Source organism: Rhinopithecus bieti, unplaced genomic scaffold (genome assembly GCF_001698545.2).
Source record: "Rhinopithecus bieti isolate Rb0 unplaced genomic scaffold, ASM169854v2 scaffold_83527, whole genome shotgun sequence".
NCBI classification, from domain to species: Eukaryota; Metazoa; Chordata; class Mammalia; order Primates; family Cercopithecidae; genus Rhinopithecus; species Rhinopithecus bieti.
In genome coordinates, this window is record NW_016837625.1 from 101,526 (window position 1) to 117,130 (window position 15,605).

The 15,605-nt window shown below is 51.9% G+C and overlaps 1 protein-coding gene across 1 annotated transcript in view; it reads left to right on the forward strand.

The window, feature by feature from the left end:
- NUP210 (nucleoporin 210) overlaps nucleotides 1-15,605 on the forward strand; it is an 87,871-nt gene that overhangs the window by 26,189 nt on the left and 46,077 nt on the right. The window contains 6 exon segments of the mRNA XM_017865853.1: nucleotides 601-707; nucleotides 1,730-1,870; nucleotides 2,512-2,649; nucleotides 4,270-4,425; nucleotides 6,112-6,310; nucleotides 11,763-11,908. Of these exon segments, the coding sequence (XP_017721342.1) occupies nucleotides 601-707; nucleotides 1,730-1,870; nucleotides 2,512-2,649; nucleotides 4,270-4,425; nucleotides 6,112-6,310; nucleotides 11,763-11,908 (887 nt within the window).

Consider the following 15,605-nt stretch of genomic DNA (forward strand, 5'->3'; position numbering starts at 1 on the left):
AGTTGTGGGGCCCGCAGGTGGGTGGTGTGGGGCCCGCAGGTGGGTGGTATGGGGCTCCCAGGTGGGTGATGTGGGGCCCAAAGATGGGTGGTGTGGGGCCCAAAGATGGGTGGTGTGGGACCCGCAGGTGGGTGGTGTGGGACCCACAGATGGGTGGTGTGGGGCCCAAAGGTGGGTGGTATGGGGCCCAAAGGTGAGTGGTGTGGGGCCCAAAGGTGGGTGGTATGGGGCCCAAAGGTATGTGGTGTGGGGCCCAAAGGTGGGTGGTGTGGGGCTCCCAGGTGGGTGGTGTGGGGCTCCCAGGTGGGTGGTGTGGGGCTCCCAGGTGTGTGGTGTGGGGCCCAAAGGTGGGTGGTATGGGGCCCAAAGGTATGTGGTGTGGGGCCCAAAGGTGGGTGGTGTGGGGCCTGCAGGTGAGTGGTGTGGGGCTCCCAGGTGGGTGGTGTGGGGCTCCCAGGTGGGTGGTGTGGGACCCACAGGTGGGTGGAGTGAGGCTTCCCGTGTGGATGCTGAGGGCCCCTGTGCTGAGGGTGGTGGTCCCATCGTCCTCCACCCTGCTGCACCTGAGGCCTGAGTGCAGGCTCCCCCTGCCTGTTTCAGGGTTCACCGTTCACCCTGGTGACAGGTGGGTGCTGGAGACCGGCCGCCTGTATGAAGTCACCATCGAAGTTTTTGACAAGTTCAGCAACAGGGTCTATCTATCTGACGTGAGTGCCTGTTCAGGTCCTAGCTGGGGCATGAGGTGGGGTCGTTGCCTGGCGCAGCTGCTGAAGAACAGCCCCCAAAGCAACAGGAGCCCCCATGCAGGCTGACCGAGGAGGGGTCCTGTTTCTAGTGGCGCTCCCACATCTGTGGGAGACACTGCTGAGGTGTCCCAGGGCATCTCCAGAGCCTGTGAGCCTGCACACTGGCCCCGCCATGGAGCCCCTGTCGGGCTGGAGAGCAGAGGGTGCCACAGCGGCAGGGTTCCAGGAAAGGGGGTAAGGAGGAGGTCTCTGCCTGTCACTCTCCCGCCCCCTTTTCCCCAAGCTGGGGACCTCAGATAATCCATTCTCCTCCTGCCCTGCAGAGAGTCAGGGAGCACTTCCTGGCTTTCTTCATACTGGGTCCCAGAAATACCTGGAACCCTGCATGACAGAGGCCGAGCTCAGCACGCTTTCTGGTTCTGGAAAGGGATGTCAGACAGATGGGGAAATGTGCGGGAGTCTTGGCCGCCTCTCTATCTCCTGTGAGAAATTCCAGGCTTGTCAGTGAGCACCTCCAGGCCCTTCCAGGTGGCGTTGGAGGTTTTAGAAGAAGGAGGCGAGGTTCCTCTCAGTGTCCTTGAAGAAGTCATTGCTTTGCTTGTGTTATCAAACAAGGGCTGGGATGGTCACCATTTGCAGTTACCTGTAGGGGACATGATGTCTTTTTTTTATATTTACTGGTTCCTTGTTGAGACCTTGGTAGGCTCCAAGCTGCCCCAGGTGCCACACGGGGAGATGAAACAGGAGCACAGGTCATCGGGCCATGCAGGGAGGGCGGCCTCGGTGGGGACAAAGGCCATAGTGGTCAGAGCTCTGTTCCAGGGCCCAGCCCGCCCATCTGTTGCTAGTAGAGGCTGCTGAACTCCAGGGGGCCCCTTGGCCTGGCCTGGCTGCTGGTTTCAGTCCTGTAGCTTTGTGCCCAAACTCTGACTTTCTGGAGTCACCCCAGAAGCACCTCTCTCCTGTCCTGCCTCGCCTTCCAGAACATCCGAATTGAAACTGTGCTTCCTGCTGAGTTCTTTGAGGTGCTCTCGTCCTCCCAGAATGGGTCGTACCATTGTGTCAGGGCACTAAAGAGGGGACAGACGGCCATTGACGCGGCCCTTACCTCTGTGGTGGACCAGGCAAGTTGGTGGCTCCCCTGCGTCGTGCCCTGGCCTATGAAGCCCCCCTCTGTAGGCAGAAATGTCAGCCCAGGAGGGCCATGAGTCCCAGGGAATTGGGCCACCAGCGTCCCTTTGCCTATTTGGGTTACTTGCATCCTGGGTTCTTTTTTCCCTCGTCTTTAAGAAGCCCATCAGCCTTAGGGAGCAGAGCTTTGCTGATTGGAAAATCGGCCTGGGTGTTCCCATTTTCCTATCCCACACAGAAGGCCTCCTGGCCCGAAAGGGGCCGCAGGCTGTAACAGGAAGAAACGCCCATGCACCGACAGTGACTCCTGCCAGAGTCAGCCTCCTCAGCTCTGGGGGCTGGGTGAACTGCTTTAGCTCTCAAACCTCAGTTTCCCCATCTGTAAAGTGGGGGAGGGAGGGCATCACGTCCATCCTGCCCTGAGGATTCAGTCAGGCAGCACTTCCAGAAAGCACTTCAGAAAGCCATCCCTGTGGAGAATGAGAGGGTGGCTGAGTGTCTAGCACCTTCCTCTCCACTCTCCCAGAAATCCACCTTTGTGGCCTGATCCCCAGGGAGGGGTGGGGGTCCGGTGACTGGGAAAGACTGATGACATGGATGTCATGGTGACGTGTGGCACCCTCACCCCTTGTAGGATGGAGGGGTCCACATACTACAGGTGCCTGTGTGGAACCAGCAGGAGGTGGAAATTCACATCCCCATCACCCTGTATCCCAGCATCTTGACATTTCCATGGCAACCAAAGACGGGCGCCTATCAGTACACAATAAAGGTACGTGGGACCGCTCACCTCTGGGTGCATTCCTTTGGTGTTTTCATGGGATTGTGGCTTTTTGTCCATTCTATTACTTTTAGTATTTCTCTCTAGTGGTCATAGAGAATTTTAAATCACAGTCTTTATGATTTCTGTTGGTTCCTGAGGTTTCCATCATAGCAATACATTTTGGTAATTAGGGAAAAAAACAACAAAAAAACCAACAATGAAAAAATTGAGAATAAGGCAGGGTGCGGTGGCTAACACCTGCAGTCCCAGCACTTTCGGAGGCTGAAGTGAGAGGATCACTTAAGCCCAGGAGTTTGATACCAGGCTGAGCAACACAGGGAGACCTCCATCTCTACCAAAAAAAAAAAGAGAGAGAAAAAAATACAATAAAGAAAACCTGGAATACAGATTTGAATTTCATTAACGTTTGTTTTTCTAATTTATTTTAAAGAATATATACACACACCCTTAGAGAAAACATTAAAATTTAAGGGATAAGTATCTCCAACTTCATCACATGGGATGTATCATTGCTCTCACCTTAATGCTTGTACCTGGTGTTAGCCAGCAGGACTCGTGTTAGACAGTGCTCAAGTTCTCGTGGTCGGTGCAGGGCACATCAGTCCTGCTGTCCCGTGGAGTGGTGACAGGTGTCCTGTCTGTAGACTGGCACCAGCTGTCTGCTCAGGTGTGTCACCATCCTGGCCCCTTGGGTTCTGGGGTTGTTTCCTCTGGTCTGGGAGCAGAGGTGTGGTCACTGACCTCCCAGCAGATGATGAGGAGCGGGCAGGGGTGTGTGCTGGGAGCTTGTGTCTAGTCAGGGAGGCAGCATCCTGCAACTGGCTCGGTGACCAAGGGTTCGTCCCACACCAGCCTGAGCTCTGGGAGGTGCCACCAGGTTCTGGGGCATCTGTCATGGGCCTGTGTGTTTGTGTGCATCAGTCTCGAGGTCCCCAGAATATGAGGACAGAAATGAGACAGGACAGAGAGGGTGAGGGCAGGGGTAGCCTCCAACCAGACCCTAGCTGATGCCACATTTTTCCCTCCTGTGGGCATCGACCTTGTGTGTCAGTGAGGAAGTGGTCATAGGTGTTTTAGAGCCTATGAGAGTGTACATGTGTTTGAGTGTATTGGTGCTAGTGTATATGTGTGAATGTATGTATGTGTGAGAAAGCTTGAGTGTGTGCATGTGACAATAAGCTGGCGGGAGTAGGTGAATGTATGTGAGTGTACCTTGGGTGTGAATAGTGAGTGGGTGAAAGTGAGTGTGAAGGTAAATGTAAGTGTGAGCATGTGTACAGATGAGTAGGTGTATGTGTGTGCACTGTGGGTGTGAGTGGTGAGCATGAGAGTAAATGAGTGTGAGCAGGTGAGTAGGTATACATGTGTGCACTGTGGGTGTGAGTGGTACGTGTGCATGAGTGTGTGAGTGAATGGGCAAGTAGCTGTACATGTGAGTGTGAACTGTGAGTGTGAATGGTGAGTGTGTGCGTGGGTGAGTGCATGAGTGTGAGGATAAATGTGTATGAGTGTGAGTGCCTGCATGTACACGCACGTGTCTCTGACCCTCTGGCTTCCCCAGCAGGCTGACGGCAGGCAGCCGGTCCTGTGATGGCTTTTCCTCCGCAGGCCCATGGTGGCAGTGGGAACTTCAGCTGGTCTTCGTCAAGCTACCTGGTTGCCACAGTTACTGTCAAGGGCGTAATGACCACAGGCAGTGACACCGGGCTCAGTGTGATCCAGGCACACGATGTGCAGAACCCACTCCATTTCGGTGAGATGAAGGTGAGAGCTCAGGGCCAAGACACCCCCTGGGAGTGTCTCCCCCTGGATGGTGGTCTCCAGCCACCCCCTCTGAGCAAGCCTCGACTTTACTCAGAAACACCCCCAGCCCTGGGTCCTGTACTTAGGAGCTCAAGACCCAGCCCTTCCCTTAGGAGCTCACGGCTATGTCAGGAAGATGGACAGATGTCTCACACCAGCCAACAATGGACCCAGAAAGACCAGTGTCCACAAGGCTGGGTTTCTAGAGGGGAGATAATCTAAGAGCCATTCTAGAAAATTCCCCGGACCTGAAAGAGAGGAATCTCAAATTGGAAGGTCCACCAAGCACTGGGTTGTAAACTCACAGTGAAACGGCACCACCAGGCTCTGAGAGACCAGGCCATACTCCTCTCCCTTCACTCACTTTTGGGTACAAAGGCAGGTGTTCCCTGCACAGGTCCCCACACCTGGCTTTTGGCCCTGAGTGGCATGGGACCATCTCACTTCACAATGGTGGCAGGTGGCGGTGGTCACAGCTGAGCCTCTGCCAGCCCCACCTGTGGCCCCTGACACCAGGCCATACTTGCCTGGTGCTCTGACTTCAGGCCCTTTATTCCTTCATTTGGGGCAGGAAGGGACACCCCATGGAGTCCAGCTGCAGCCTGCTCTTACAGTATCGGGGACAGGGATGGATAGGCTGGCCAGTCTTCCAGTTGAAACCCAGAGCCGCCTCTGTCTAAAGTGAGGCCTGATTCTCATGGAGAGGGGGCTCCACACAGGCCCTTGAGATGAAGCATGAAGTCCAGCGTTGGGATAAACTGGAACCTCGTCCCCTCACCCCAGTTTCCCCTTGTGTCACTGTTTGCCCAGCAGCCCAGCCAGATCCTGAGGACAGTTCCTCAGGAGGCAGCATGCGTCCTGGGTAGAACCTGGCTTCCGGGGCCAGCCGGCGGGGCTTGTGCTCAGACCCAGCATGCTATAAAGGAGCCGGCCCTTTCCCTTCAGGCCAGCGCTTCACCAGGTGAGGGGGGTTGAGGAGAGCCCCTCCTTAACCAGGAGGTGGGACTCCAGTTTTATACAATCATGGCTGTGCTTACCTCTTTCCTGGCTCCAGCCGCTCTACTGGTCCATCCGATGAGCCATTCAGAACACATCCCACATCTCACTGGTCCTGACACGCCTGCCCTGGCTCAAGCTGCCGCATCTCTCTCTGGGGCTTTCCAATAGCCTCCTCACCACACTGCTCACCTGGCTGCTGATCGGTACACAGAAGCCAGGGTGGTGGGAACCTCTGAGGTCCCCCAGCTCAGCCACAGTAAACACTGATTCCTCACCATGGCTGCCAGCCCCATCTCTTTCCACTGCCCCTGCACAGTGCACTTCAGCACACTGGCCTCCATGTTCCTCCAAGGTGCTGGCCTGGTAGGTGCTGCAGGGCTTTTGCACGCATCATCCTTTCACCTGGAGTGTTCTTCCCCCAGGCTTTGCCTGTCTGCCTGTGCTGTGGCTCTCAGGTCTGAGCTTCTAGGCCACTCCTTGGAGAGGCCTCCCCTGCTCTCTGTCTCTGAATCACCCCACTGACCGCGACAGGCTTCTTACAGATGTATCCTCAGTGCTCAACACACAGCAGCTCTTAGGAAATCTGAGCAACAGGCCCTGCCTCTCCCATGGAGGCGACTGAGCCCAGGCCATGCCCCTGTCTTCCAGGTGTGTGTGATCGAGCCCCACAGCATGGAGTTTGCCCCGTGCCAGGTAGAGGCACGTGTGGGCCAGGCCCTGGAGCTGCCCCTGAGGATCAATGGCCTCATGCCCGGCGGGGCCAGCGAGGTGGTCACCTTGAGCGACTGCTCCCACTTTGACTTGGCTGTCGAGGTGGAGAACCAGGGTGTGTTCCAGCCACTCCCAGGTAAACCAGCGCTGCTGAGTAGGTGCCAGATACAGGGATTGGTTCCAGATTGCCTGGGTTCTCAGCATAAACCGCCAGATTCCCAAAGAGAGGGCTTGAGGCAGCAGAGGGGCTGCAGCATAAGGAATGGCAGTTGTCTCCTGATCCACCATCAGTTCCTGTCTGACCTGGATCTTGCCCACCGTGTGACTTTGGCAAATCAGTGGCCTCACTCAGCTTCAGTTTTCACATCTCTAAGCTGTGTGTCATCTACATAGAATCACATCAAAGTGCCTATTTTAGTCCCTGGAATGCAGTTGGTATTCAGAATGCGTTGTCAATAGGGGTTTGGTTAGTTCTAGAGTTCTCTCACCTGTGACAGGCCAGGCCCACCCATCTGTTCTCTGCCTCATCTGCTGTGGGATTTTGGTGGTGACATGGGTGGAGTCTTACTGTGATAATTTATCAAGTGTTAACCCTGCCAGGACAGGACAGGCACTTTGCATGCCTAATCTCATTAGGACTTTACAACCACACTAGGAGAAGGATCTGTTGTTGGCCCATGTGACAGATGAAGAAACTGAGGGTGTGTAGCTGTAGCTGCCCAATGTCACACATGGCCTGGGACAGGGATGGGGTGCAGATCTGGGTGTGGCTGACTCTTACCCTGGGGCTTTACTCACCTGTGAAATGGGCCCTAAAGATAAGGGATGGAAGGGCTCCCTCTCTGATTTGCAGAAGAAGACCAAAGGATGAGGAATTATTGAATAGGAGTAAGATTTGGGCAGAGCATTGGAAGTTAACAGGGACACCATTTGGTGGGCAGGGGCGCCTGTACCAGGGCCCGGAGGTAGGCAGTCCATGGTGCCTGTGCATGTGGAGGACTGGGAACAGAGGACCTGTTGAATCACAGAGTGCTTTGGAGGGCTTGGACCTAGTGTCCAGGTAGTGGGGGGAGCCACTGAAGGTTTTTGAACAGAAGAGCGATGTGATCCTGGCAGTGTTTAGGAAGCTTTATTGGCAGAGGGTTTGTAGGATTGCGTGTGGTGCCAAGTGGCTGTGCATGCAACTGTAGCTGTAATTACATGCAGAGCTTTTGCAGTTTGAAACTGCACAGAAGGAGGCTGGGCCAGTATCTCTGAAAAATCCGTGAGCAAACTGCGTCCAGGAGAAACTAAGCTCATGAAGTCTACAGTGTCATTGTCAGGTAATCATTTAGGTTGGAGGGAAAGCCTTGCGCATGGGAGAGGCCCGCTGACAGAAGGACATGAACCACTCCCCTGCACTGCCTGCCACAACTGTCCTGGAGGGAGTCTGCAGGGTGCTGCTCAGGCAGGGGTCAGGTCCCAGGGAGGAAAGTTCACGGCTTGGAGTTCCACAGGCCTGGGTCTGAGCCACTCCACTCCCTTGCTATCTCTGACACCGGTATGCTGCCCAGCCAGCCTCTCTGAGCCTTGGGTTCTTCAACTATAAAATGGGATGACAGCTCTTGCTTATTGTGATGGTTACAAGTGACTATCCCTCAGCACAATGCAGGGCGTTTCTCCAGGAGTTTGACTTGTGAAAACAGCAGTCAAGATGGGAATCCTGTGGTGTCAAATTTGTCTTAGGAAGTGCCTTGCACTGCCCCTGGCCTGGGGCATGGTGTGCATGGTAATGTGTAGGGAGGTGTGTAGGGCCCAAGCTGTATGAAAATATGTATCTTAGAAACCTGGGCTCTGTCGGGACAGCGATGCTCACCCCACAGAAACCCATGGGGCTTAAGAGCAGGTCGGATCAGCAGGTTGACCTGTTCCTATAATACCCACCCTGGAGCTTACTCAGCTAAAGAAACAAATTTGGTCCCATGTTAGGTAAACTCCCTCTGCCACCTCCCAGACTCAGAACACAGGTAGCCAGACTCTGATCATGGCTCTGAGGAAGAGCCCTGGTAGCCCTGGCCCAGGCTGACCTCCCTTCTGTGGCTCCCTCTGCTTACTGTAGTTGGACTTGGCAGTCCCATTTCTGCCTTGCCCTCTTGGGTGGCATCTTCTTGAAAGCCCCTGGGCTGTAGGCACTACTGTGACTCTCTCAACATGTCTTTGTGCTGGTATAGACAGACTTACAGAATAGAATACTGAGCCCAGATGAAAACCTGCTCATACATGGTGAAATGATTTTTGGCAAGGGTGCCAAGACTGTCCAATGGGGAAAGGACAGTCTGTTTACCAAATGGTGCTGGGACAACCAGGTATCCACATGCATAAGTATGAAGTTAGACCCTTCCATAACTCCAAACACAAAAATTAAGTCACAGTGGATCAAAGACCTAATATAAAATTGAAAACTGTAAAACTTCTAAAAAAAAACCAGAGGAAAGCTTCAGGGCATTGGAATTGGCATTGATTTTTTGGCTGTAACACCAGATGCACAGGCTACAAATTAAAAATAGACAAACTGGACTATAATGAAATAAAACAGTTCTGTATATCAAAGGACACAACAGAGTACAAAGGCAACCTACAGAATGGGAGAAAACATCTGCAAATTGTGTAAGGGGTTCATATCTAGGATATGTAAAGAACTCCTACATGTCAGCAGCAATAGCACCAATAACCCAATCAAACAGTAGGCCGAGGACTTGAATAGATATTTGTCCAAAGCTGATACACAGACAATAAGCACATGGGAAGATGCTCAACATCACTCATCATCAGAATGGTGCGAATCAAACCCACAATGAAAAGTGCTACCCTCAGGATGGCTGTGATCAAAACAACAGAAAACAGCAAATGTTGACAAGGAGGTGAAGACACTGGAACTCTTATACGCTGCTGGTGGGTATGCGAAAGGTGCTAGGGCTGTGGAAAGCAGTATGGTGGTTCTTCAAGAAAGTAAACATGGAGTTACCATATGATCCAGCAGGCAATCCCGCATCTGGGTGTACATCCAAAGGTGTTGAAAGCACGATCCCCAAGAGGTATTTGTGCACCCATGTTCATGGCAGTGTTATTCACAATAGCCAAAAGTGGAAGCAAACCAGGTGTCCACCGTTGGAAGAATGGATGAACACAATGAAGTCTATCCATACAGTGGAATATTATTCAGCCTTAAGAAGGAAGGAAATTCCGACCCATGCTACAACATGGAAGAACCTTGAAGACCTCATGCTTAGTGAAGTAAGCCAGTCACAAAAGGACAAATACTTTATGATCCCACTTATATGAGATACCTAGAGTAACCAAATTCATGAAGACAGGAAGTATAATGGTAGTGGTCAGGGACTGGAGTGAGGAGAATTGGGAAGTTACTGTATATTGGGTGCAGAGTTTCAGTTTTGTAAATTGAAGAGTTGTGTGGATGGATAGTAGTGACATTCACAGGCTACATAAATGTGCTTAATGCCACTGAACTATACACACAAAAGGTGTTATGGTGGGAAATTTTATCTTACCTGTGTTTTATCAGAATTTTTTTAAAACAGTTTTTTTTAAAGATAAAATTTTAGACTGCGCACGGTGGCCCATGCCCGTAATCCCAGCATTTTGGGAGTCCGAGATGGGAGGATTGCTTGAGCCCAGGAGTTTGAGACCAGCCTGGGCAACATAATGGGACCCTGCTTCTACAAAAAAATGAAAAAATTATCCTGGTGTGGTGGCTCACTCCTGTAGTCCCAGTTAATCAGGAGGCTGAGGTAGGAGACTCACTTGAGCCTAGGAGGTGGAGGTTGCAGTGAGCCAAGATTGTGCCAGTGCACTCCAGCCTGGGCGACAGAGCAAGACCCTGTCTCAAAAATAAAATAAAATAAAAATTTTAAAACTTAATTTAATAATGGCAGGGATGTAGGGCAGCCGTTGGCAGCAGTATAAAGTGACACAACCACTTTGGGAAGATATTTGACAACAGCAACCAACAATGACTACAGCTAGACAAATGCACACCCTGCAGCCTAGCACTTCCTCTCTTAGGGATGCACCCAACAGAAATGCCCAGGTGTGTCCCCCAAGAGGAAGGCGCCTAGATGTTTACAGCAATACCACGTAGCACAGTCGCAAACTGGAAGAAACCCAGATGCGCACCATAGCATGGGTCAGTCCATTGCTCTATTCATACAACAAAATCATACGGAGAATGTGGACAAAGGATCTTCAAGGTGTGACCAATGAGAAATCCCATGAACACTGCTGAGGTGAGGAAGCCAGGCACAAAAGAGTTGTGCCCGTGGCTCCCTTTATGGGAACCATACCAAGCAAGGCTCAGTTGTGCTGGTGGCGCCAGTGGGGTGGTTTTCCTTTAGGGAGAGGCGAGATACCAGAAGGGTCTCCGGGAGATTCTGGGGGTACAGATAATATTCTGTTTGTTGATATGGGTGCTGCCTATAGGGTGGGTCCAGTATGTGGAAAAATCATTGTGAATTATATACTCATGTGAATTAAACATTATTTATTTATTTTTTTGAAACAGTTTTGCTCCCTCATTGCCTATGTGGGAGTGCAATGGTGCGATCTTGGCTCACCGCAACCTCCGCCTCCCGGGTTCCAGCAATTCTTCTGCCTCAGCCTCCCGAGTAGCTGGGATTACAGACATGCACCACCACGCCCGGCTAATTCTGTGTTTTTAGTAGAGATGGGATTTCTCCATGTTGGTCAGGCCAGTCTCAAACTCCCGACCTCAGGTGATCCGCACACCTCAGCCTCCCAAAGTACTGGGATTGCAGGTGTGAGTCACCGCGCCTGGCCATGAATTAAACATTTTTATTTTTCTTTTGAGACAGAGTTTCACTCTTACTGCCCAGGCTGGAGTGCAGTAGCACGATCTTAGCTCATCGCAACCTCTGCTTCCTGGGTTCAAGTGATTCTCCTGTCTCAGCCTCCTGAGTAACTGGGATTACAGGCATGTGCCACCATGCCTGGCTAATTTTTTGTATTTTTACTGGAGACAGGGTTTCTCCATGTTGTCAACTTGTCTCAAACTCCTGACCTCAGGTGATCCGCCCACCTCAGCTTCCCAAAGTGCTAGATTACAGGCATGAGCCACCGCGCCTGGCTGAATTAAACATTTTTAAGTTAGAAAAAAAATCAGATCAAGGATCAAGCCTGGGATGAAAGAGGGGTGCCCCCAGCCTGTTGTGCCTTCCCCACCAAAGGTGATTTCAGGGCTGGCCACAGTGGCTCACGCCTGTCATCCCAGCACTTTGGGAGGCTGAGGTAGATGGATCACTTGAGGTCAGGAGTTCAAGACCAGCCTGGCCAACATGGCGAGTCCCCATCTCTACTAAAAAAATACAAAAAGTAGCTGGGTGTAGTGGTCCATGCCTGTAGTCCCAGCTGCCTGGGAGGCTGAGGCAGGAGAATCACTTGAACCCCAGAGGCGGAGGTCTCAGTGAGCCAAGATCATGCCTCTGTACTCCAGCCTGGGCAACAGAGCAAGACTCCATCTCAAAAAAAAAAAAAAGTGATTTCAGGGTGACCATCTGGTTTTCTCCTTTCTGCAGGGAGGCTGCCGCCGGGCTCTGAGCACTGTAGCGGAGTCCGGGTAAAGGCCGAGGCCCAGGGCTCTACCACACTCCTTGTGAGCTACAGACATGGCCACATCCACCTGAGTGCCAAAATCACCATTGCTGCCTACCTGCCCCTCAAGGTGAGCCGAGGGCCCTGCCCTTTACCACCCCCCTGCCCGCTACTTCCCAGATGCAAATTACCCATTTGCTCTGACAAATTTGCATGATAAACCCAATTCCTTTAAAATAGCTTTTGGCACAGCTCCCTCTCCTATGATTTCTGGCTGAAAGCAGGATCCATGTGGAAGGAGCAGAGCCTCCCTGATGGGCAGTGGTTGTGGGCATCTGTGGTTATGTGAGACAGTGGTTGGCAGGCTTGGCAGGATACCGACCTGCCAGCCTCTCCCAATGAAGGTAGGAGTGTGGGCTGCAAGGGCTTCAGAAGTGTGTTTAGCAAGGGTCACAGGGGAGTGCTTCCACTCCACTCCAGAGCTAACCTTCAGGGGCCCCGTAGAGTCCTAGAATTGGGACAGTGGCCCTGTGGTGTGGCAATGCTGAGACCTCCAAGACTGGGGTCAGAGAGGATCTGCCCTGGCCTAGTGTCCATCCATCCTGCCTCCCATCTGAGGACAGTGGTAGCCACGGCCTGTGCGGAGCAGAGCACATAGCCTCAGTGTCCATACCACCCTCCTCAGCCGAATCCAGCCTGACCCCCACCTACTCTTGGGCCTTACATTCCCTGCCTGTAAAATGGAGCTGAGACAACTCTTGCCTCATGAGGTCGTGATGAGGATTTGCTGAGCTCACAAATGGAATGAGCTCAGAACACAGTCTAGGGGGTAGTGCAGGCTCAGGAAGGGTTAGTTATTAAACACAGGTAAAAAAGAACTGGGCCTTCCTCGGGGGTGGGTGTGAAGGCTCTGTGCGAGGGCTGCCATGCAGGAGGCTGCTGACTGTAATCATCCCTTTCTTTGAACCCTGCCGAGCATGCAGGAGGCACAGAGAGGGTTCGTTGGTGGGGAGTTCCTGCCCCTCCTTCCAGGGAGGGCTGGAGGGCAGTCCTGGGGGAACCTCAGCCTCCCTGGCTCGGTCAGGCAGTCCTTGCATTTTTCTACTCCCAGTGTTAGCCTTAAAGACAGCTCCAGTCCTCATGGTTTGTACCATTTTTTTCTTCCTCTCACCCATTCATTGGAAGCAAGCTTGGTGATGTTAGGATTTCTTTTTCTTTTCTTTTCTTTTTTTTGAGATGGAGTTTCGCTCTTGTTGCCCAAGCTGGAGTGCAATGGCACCATCTCTGCTCACCACAACCACCGCCTCCCGGGGTTAAGTGATTCTCCTGCCTTGGCCTCCCCAGTGGCTGGGATTACAGGCATGCACCACCATCCCCAGCTAATTTTGTATTTTTAGTAGAGACAGGGTTTCTCCATGTTGGTCAGGCTGGTCCCGAACTCCTGACCTCAGATGATCCTCCCACCTCAGCCTCCCAAAGTACTGGGATTACAGGCATGAGCCACCGTGCCTGGCAATGTTAGGATCTTTTATCTCTGAACCCCTGGCCCTGGGTTCAGTGCCTGGCACAGAGCAGGCACCAACCAAGGGTGGTTTTGTTTAGAATGAATGTGTGAGGAAATGTGTCCAAGGTCACCCAGCCAGGGCAGAAGTCAAGGCCTCCTGACCTCCAGAGCAAGCATAGCAGACACTTCTCAAATGTCCGTTAGTGATCAGAGGCTTAGCCCTGCTCCTCATCCTCCACACATTTGTTCCTTCAGCACACAGGCATGAATACCTACTTGTGTAATCCCTGCTGCAGGCCCTAGAGATGCACCAGGGCAGAAAACACAGAACCTTTGTCCCCATGAAGTGACATTCTGGCAAAGAGCGGTAGACACGACCATAAACAAAGCAAAGAGTGTATTTTGCCTCTGCTTACCATGGAAAAAGTAGAGCATGAAGGGGTGATGGGGGTGGAAGTTTAAAATGAGGAGATCAAGACCTGCCCCCACACCCCTACTCAAGCACAGCACTGCAGCAGGTGAGCGTCAAAGAGCAGAGTGGAGAGAGTTGAAATCCCTGAGGACAGCAGGCATTCTGGGGTTGCCCTGCGCACCTTCTGGGAGCTAGAGCATTTCACCAGGCACCTGGAGAGGGGTTCTTCAGGTTTCCTCCTGGCTCTGGATTATCAGGACGTTTGGCTGGAGCAGCAGAAACCAGAAGCTGAGCTCATAGTCCTGGGCTGGGATGTAAGGATGAAGATAAGGTGGACGTGTCCCTCAGTGAGGTGGCTTCCTGATTGGACAGATTATGGAGAAAAGTGGATATGGGTCTCTTCTCCCTTCATCTGTCTTCTTCCTAGTTAGAAGTTAAGATCAGTTTTATTTACAAGGAACAAAAGCCAAGTGACAGGGACTTAACCAATAGAGGAATTGATGTCTCTGTCGCACATGAGGAATATTTGGAATATTTGGGCTTTGACACCGGCTGAGGAGCCTGCACAGTGCATGAGCATCCTTCATCAGCTGCATTGTTAACCTGTCTCCTTGGCACAGGGTTCCATGATACTTTTATGCCTGAGGGAGAGAATTAAATACGAAGGTGATAATTCCTCATCCTCCGGTTGTTAATTGTAGGACACACAGCTTCTTCACACAGTTCTTTCACTTTGGGCTGGTCATGAAAACATCTTTGGCAAGATATACAGTGGCCTACTTTGCCCATAGTGGGGTTTTGTTGGTTGTGGCCATGAGATGTGGGTAAGAGCAGGGGATCAAGAGTCAGAACAGACCCGGGCCCACTAGCTGGGTTAGCTTGGTTCAGTGTCTTCGTCTGCTGGGATTCATCCTTTCTGTCTTTAAAGTGGGGATGACAGTTAATAATCATAACAGTTTCTAACAGCAGGGGCCATTGATTGAGCATGTGCTAGTCACATATTCAGGTCTTTCATTTCAGCCCCTGAATCACAACAGTAGCCTGCGAGGTAGGCATTATCATTGTACCCATTTCACAGGCTGGGGAAACAGCCTTGTAGACATTAACTTGTTTAAGGTCCCACACTAGCTTCATTCCAGTAGGGACAGAGAAGCAAATGCACAAATGATGGTATATCCAGTGATGGCTCAGGGACAGAGATGAAGAGTTGAGCTGGAAAGGAGGTGACAGGGGAAGAGAGACCCTGCTTTAGACAGGCTCAGCAGAGGCCTGCCTGAGGAGGTGACACTCAGGCAGAGGCCTGAGTGGCACAGAGAACTGGGTTGTGCTGCTGTCTCCAGCGGGGAGTTCCGAGAGGAGTAGAGATGAAGGCCCTGAGCATACTTAGTGCTTCTTCTGCAGGAAACAGGGGCCACGCCTGGCTCTGTAGAAGGTGGAGTTCGGGGATGGATTTCAGCAGGGGCACCGCGGGCTCCTTGGAATTGTTTGTGTGTGAGCACACATGTGCAGGGAGGGATGCCCAGAGACTTTTGATAGCCTATATCAGATTCAAAAAATGTTCATATTGAAAAACCAAGTCAAAAGGACAGAATTCTCATTTGAAAAGTCATAGTCTGTTCAGGTCGCCTTAACAAAACACCTTGGACTGGGTAGCTTATAAACAACAGAAATTTCTTTCTTGCAGTTCAGGAGCTGGGAAATCTAAGGTCAAGGTACCAGCAGATTTTGGTGACTAGTGAGGGCTTCCTTTCTCATAGATAGCCATAATTCGGATGTTCGTGTCCCCACAAAATACATACGTTGAAATGCTGACCCCCACAGCAATGGAACTGAGGCCTTTGAGGGGTGATTAGATCATGAGGGCAGAAGCTTCACGGCTGGGATTAGTGCCCTTTTTTTTTTTTTTTTTTT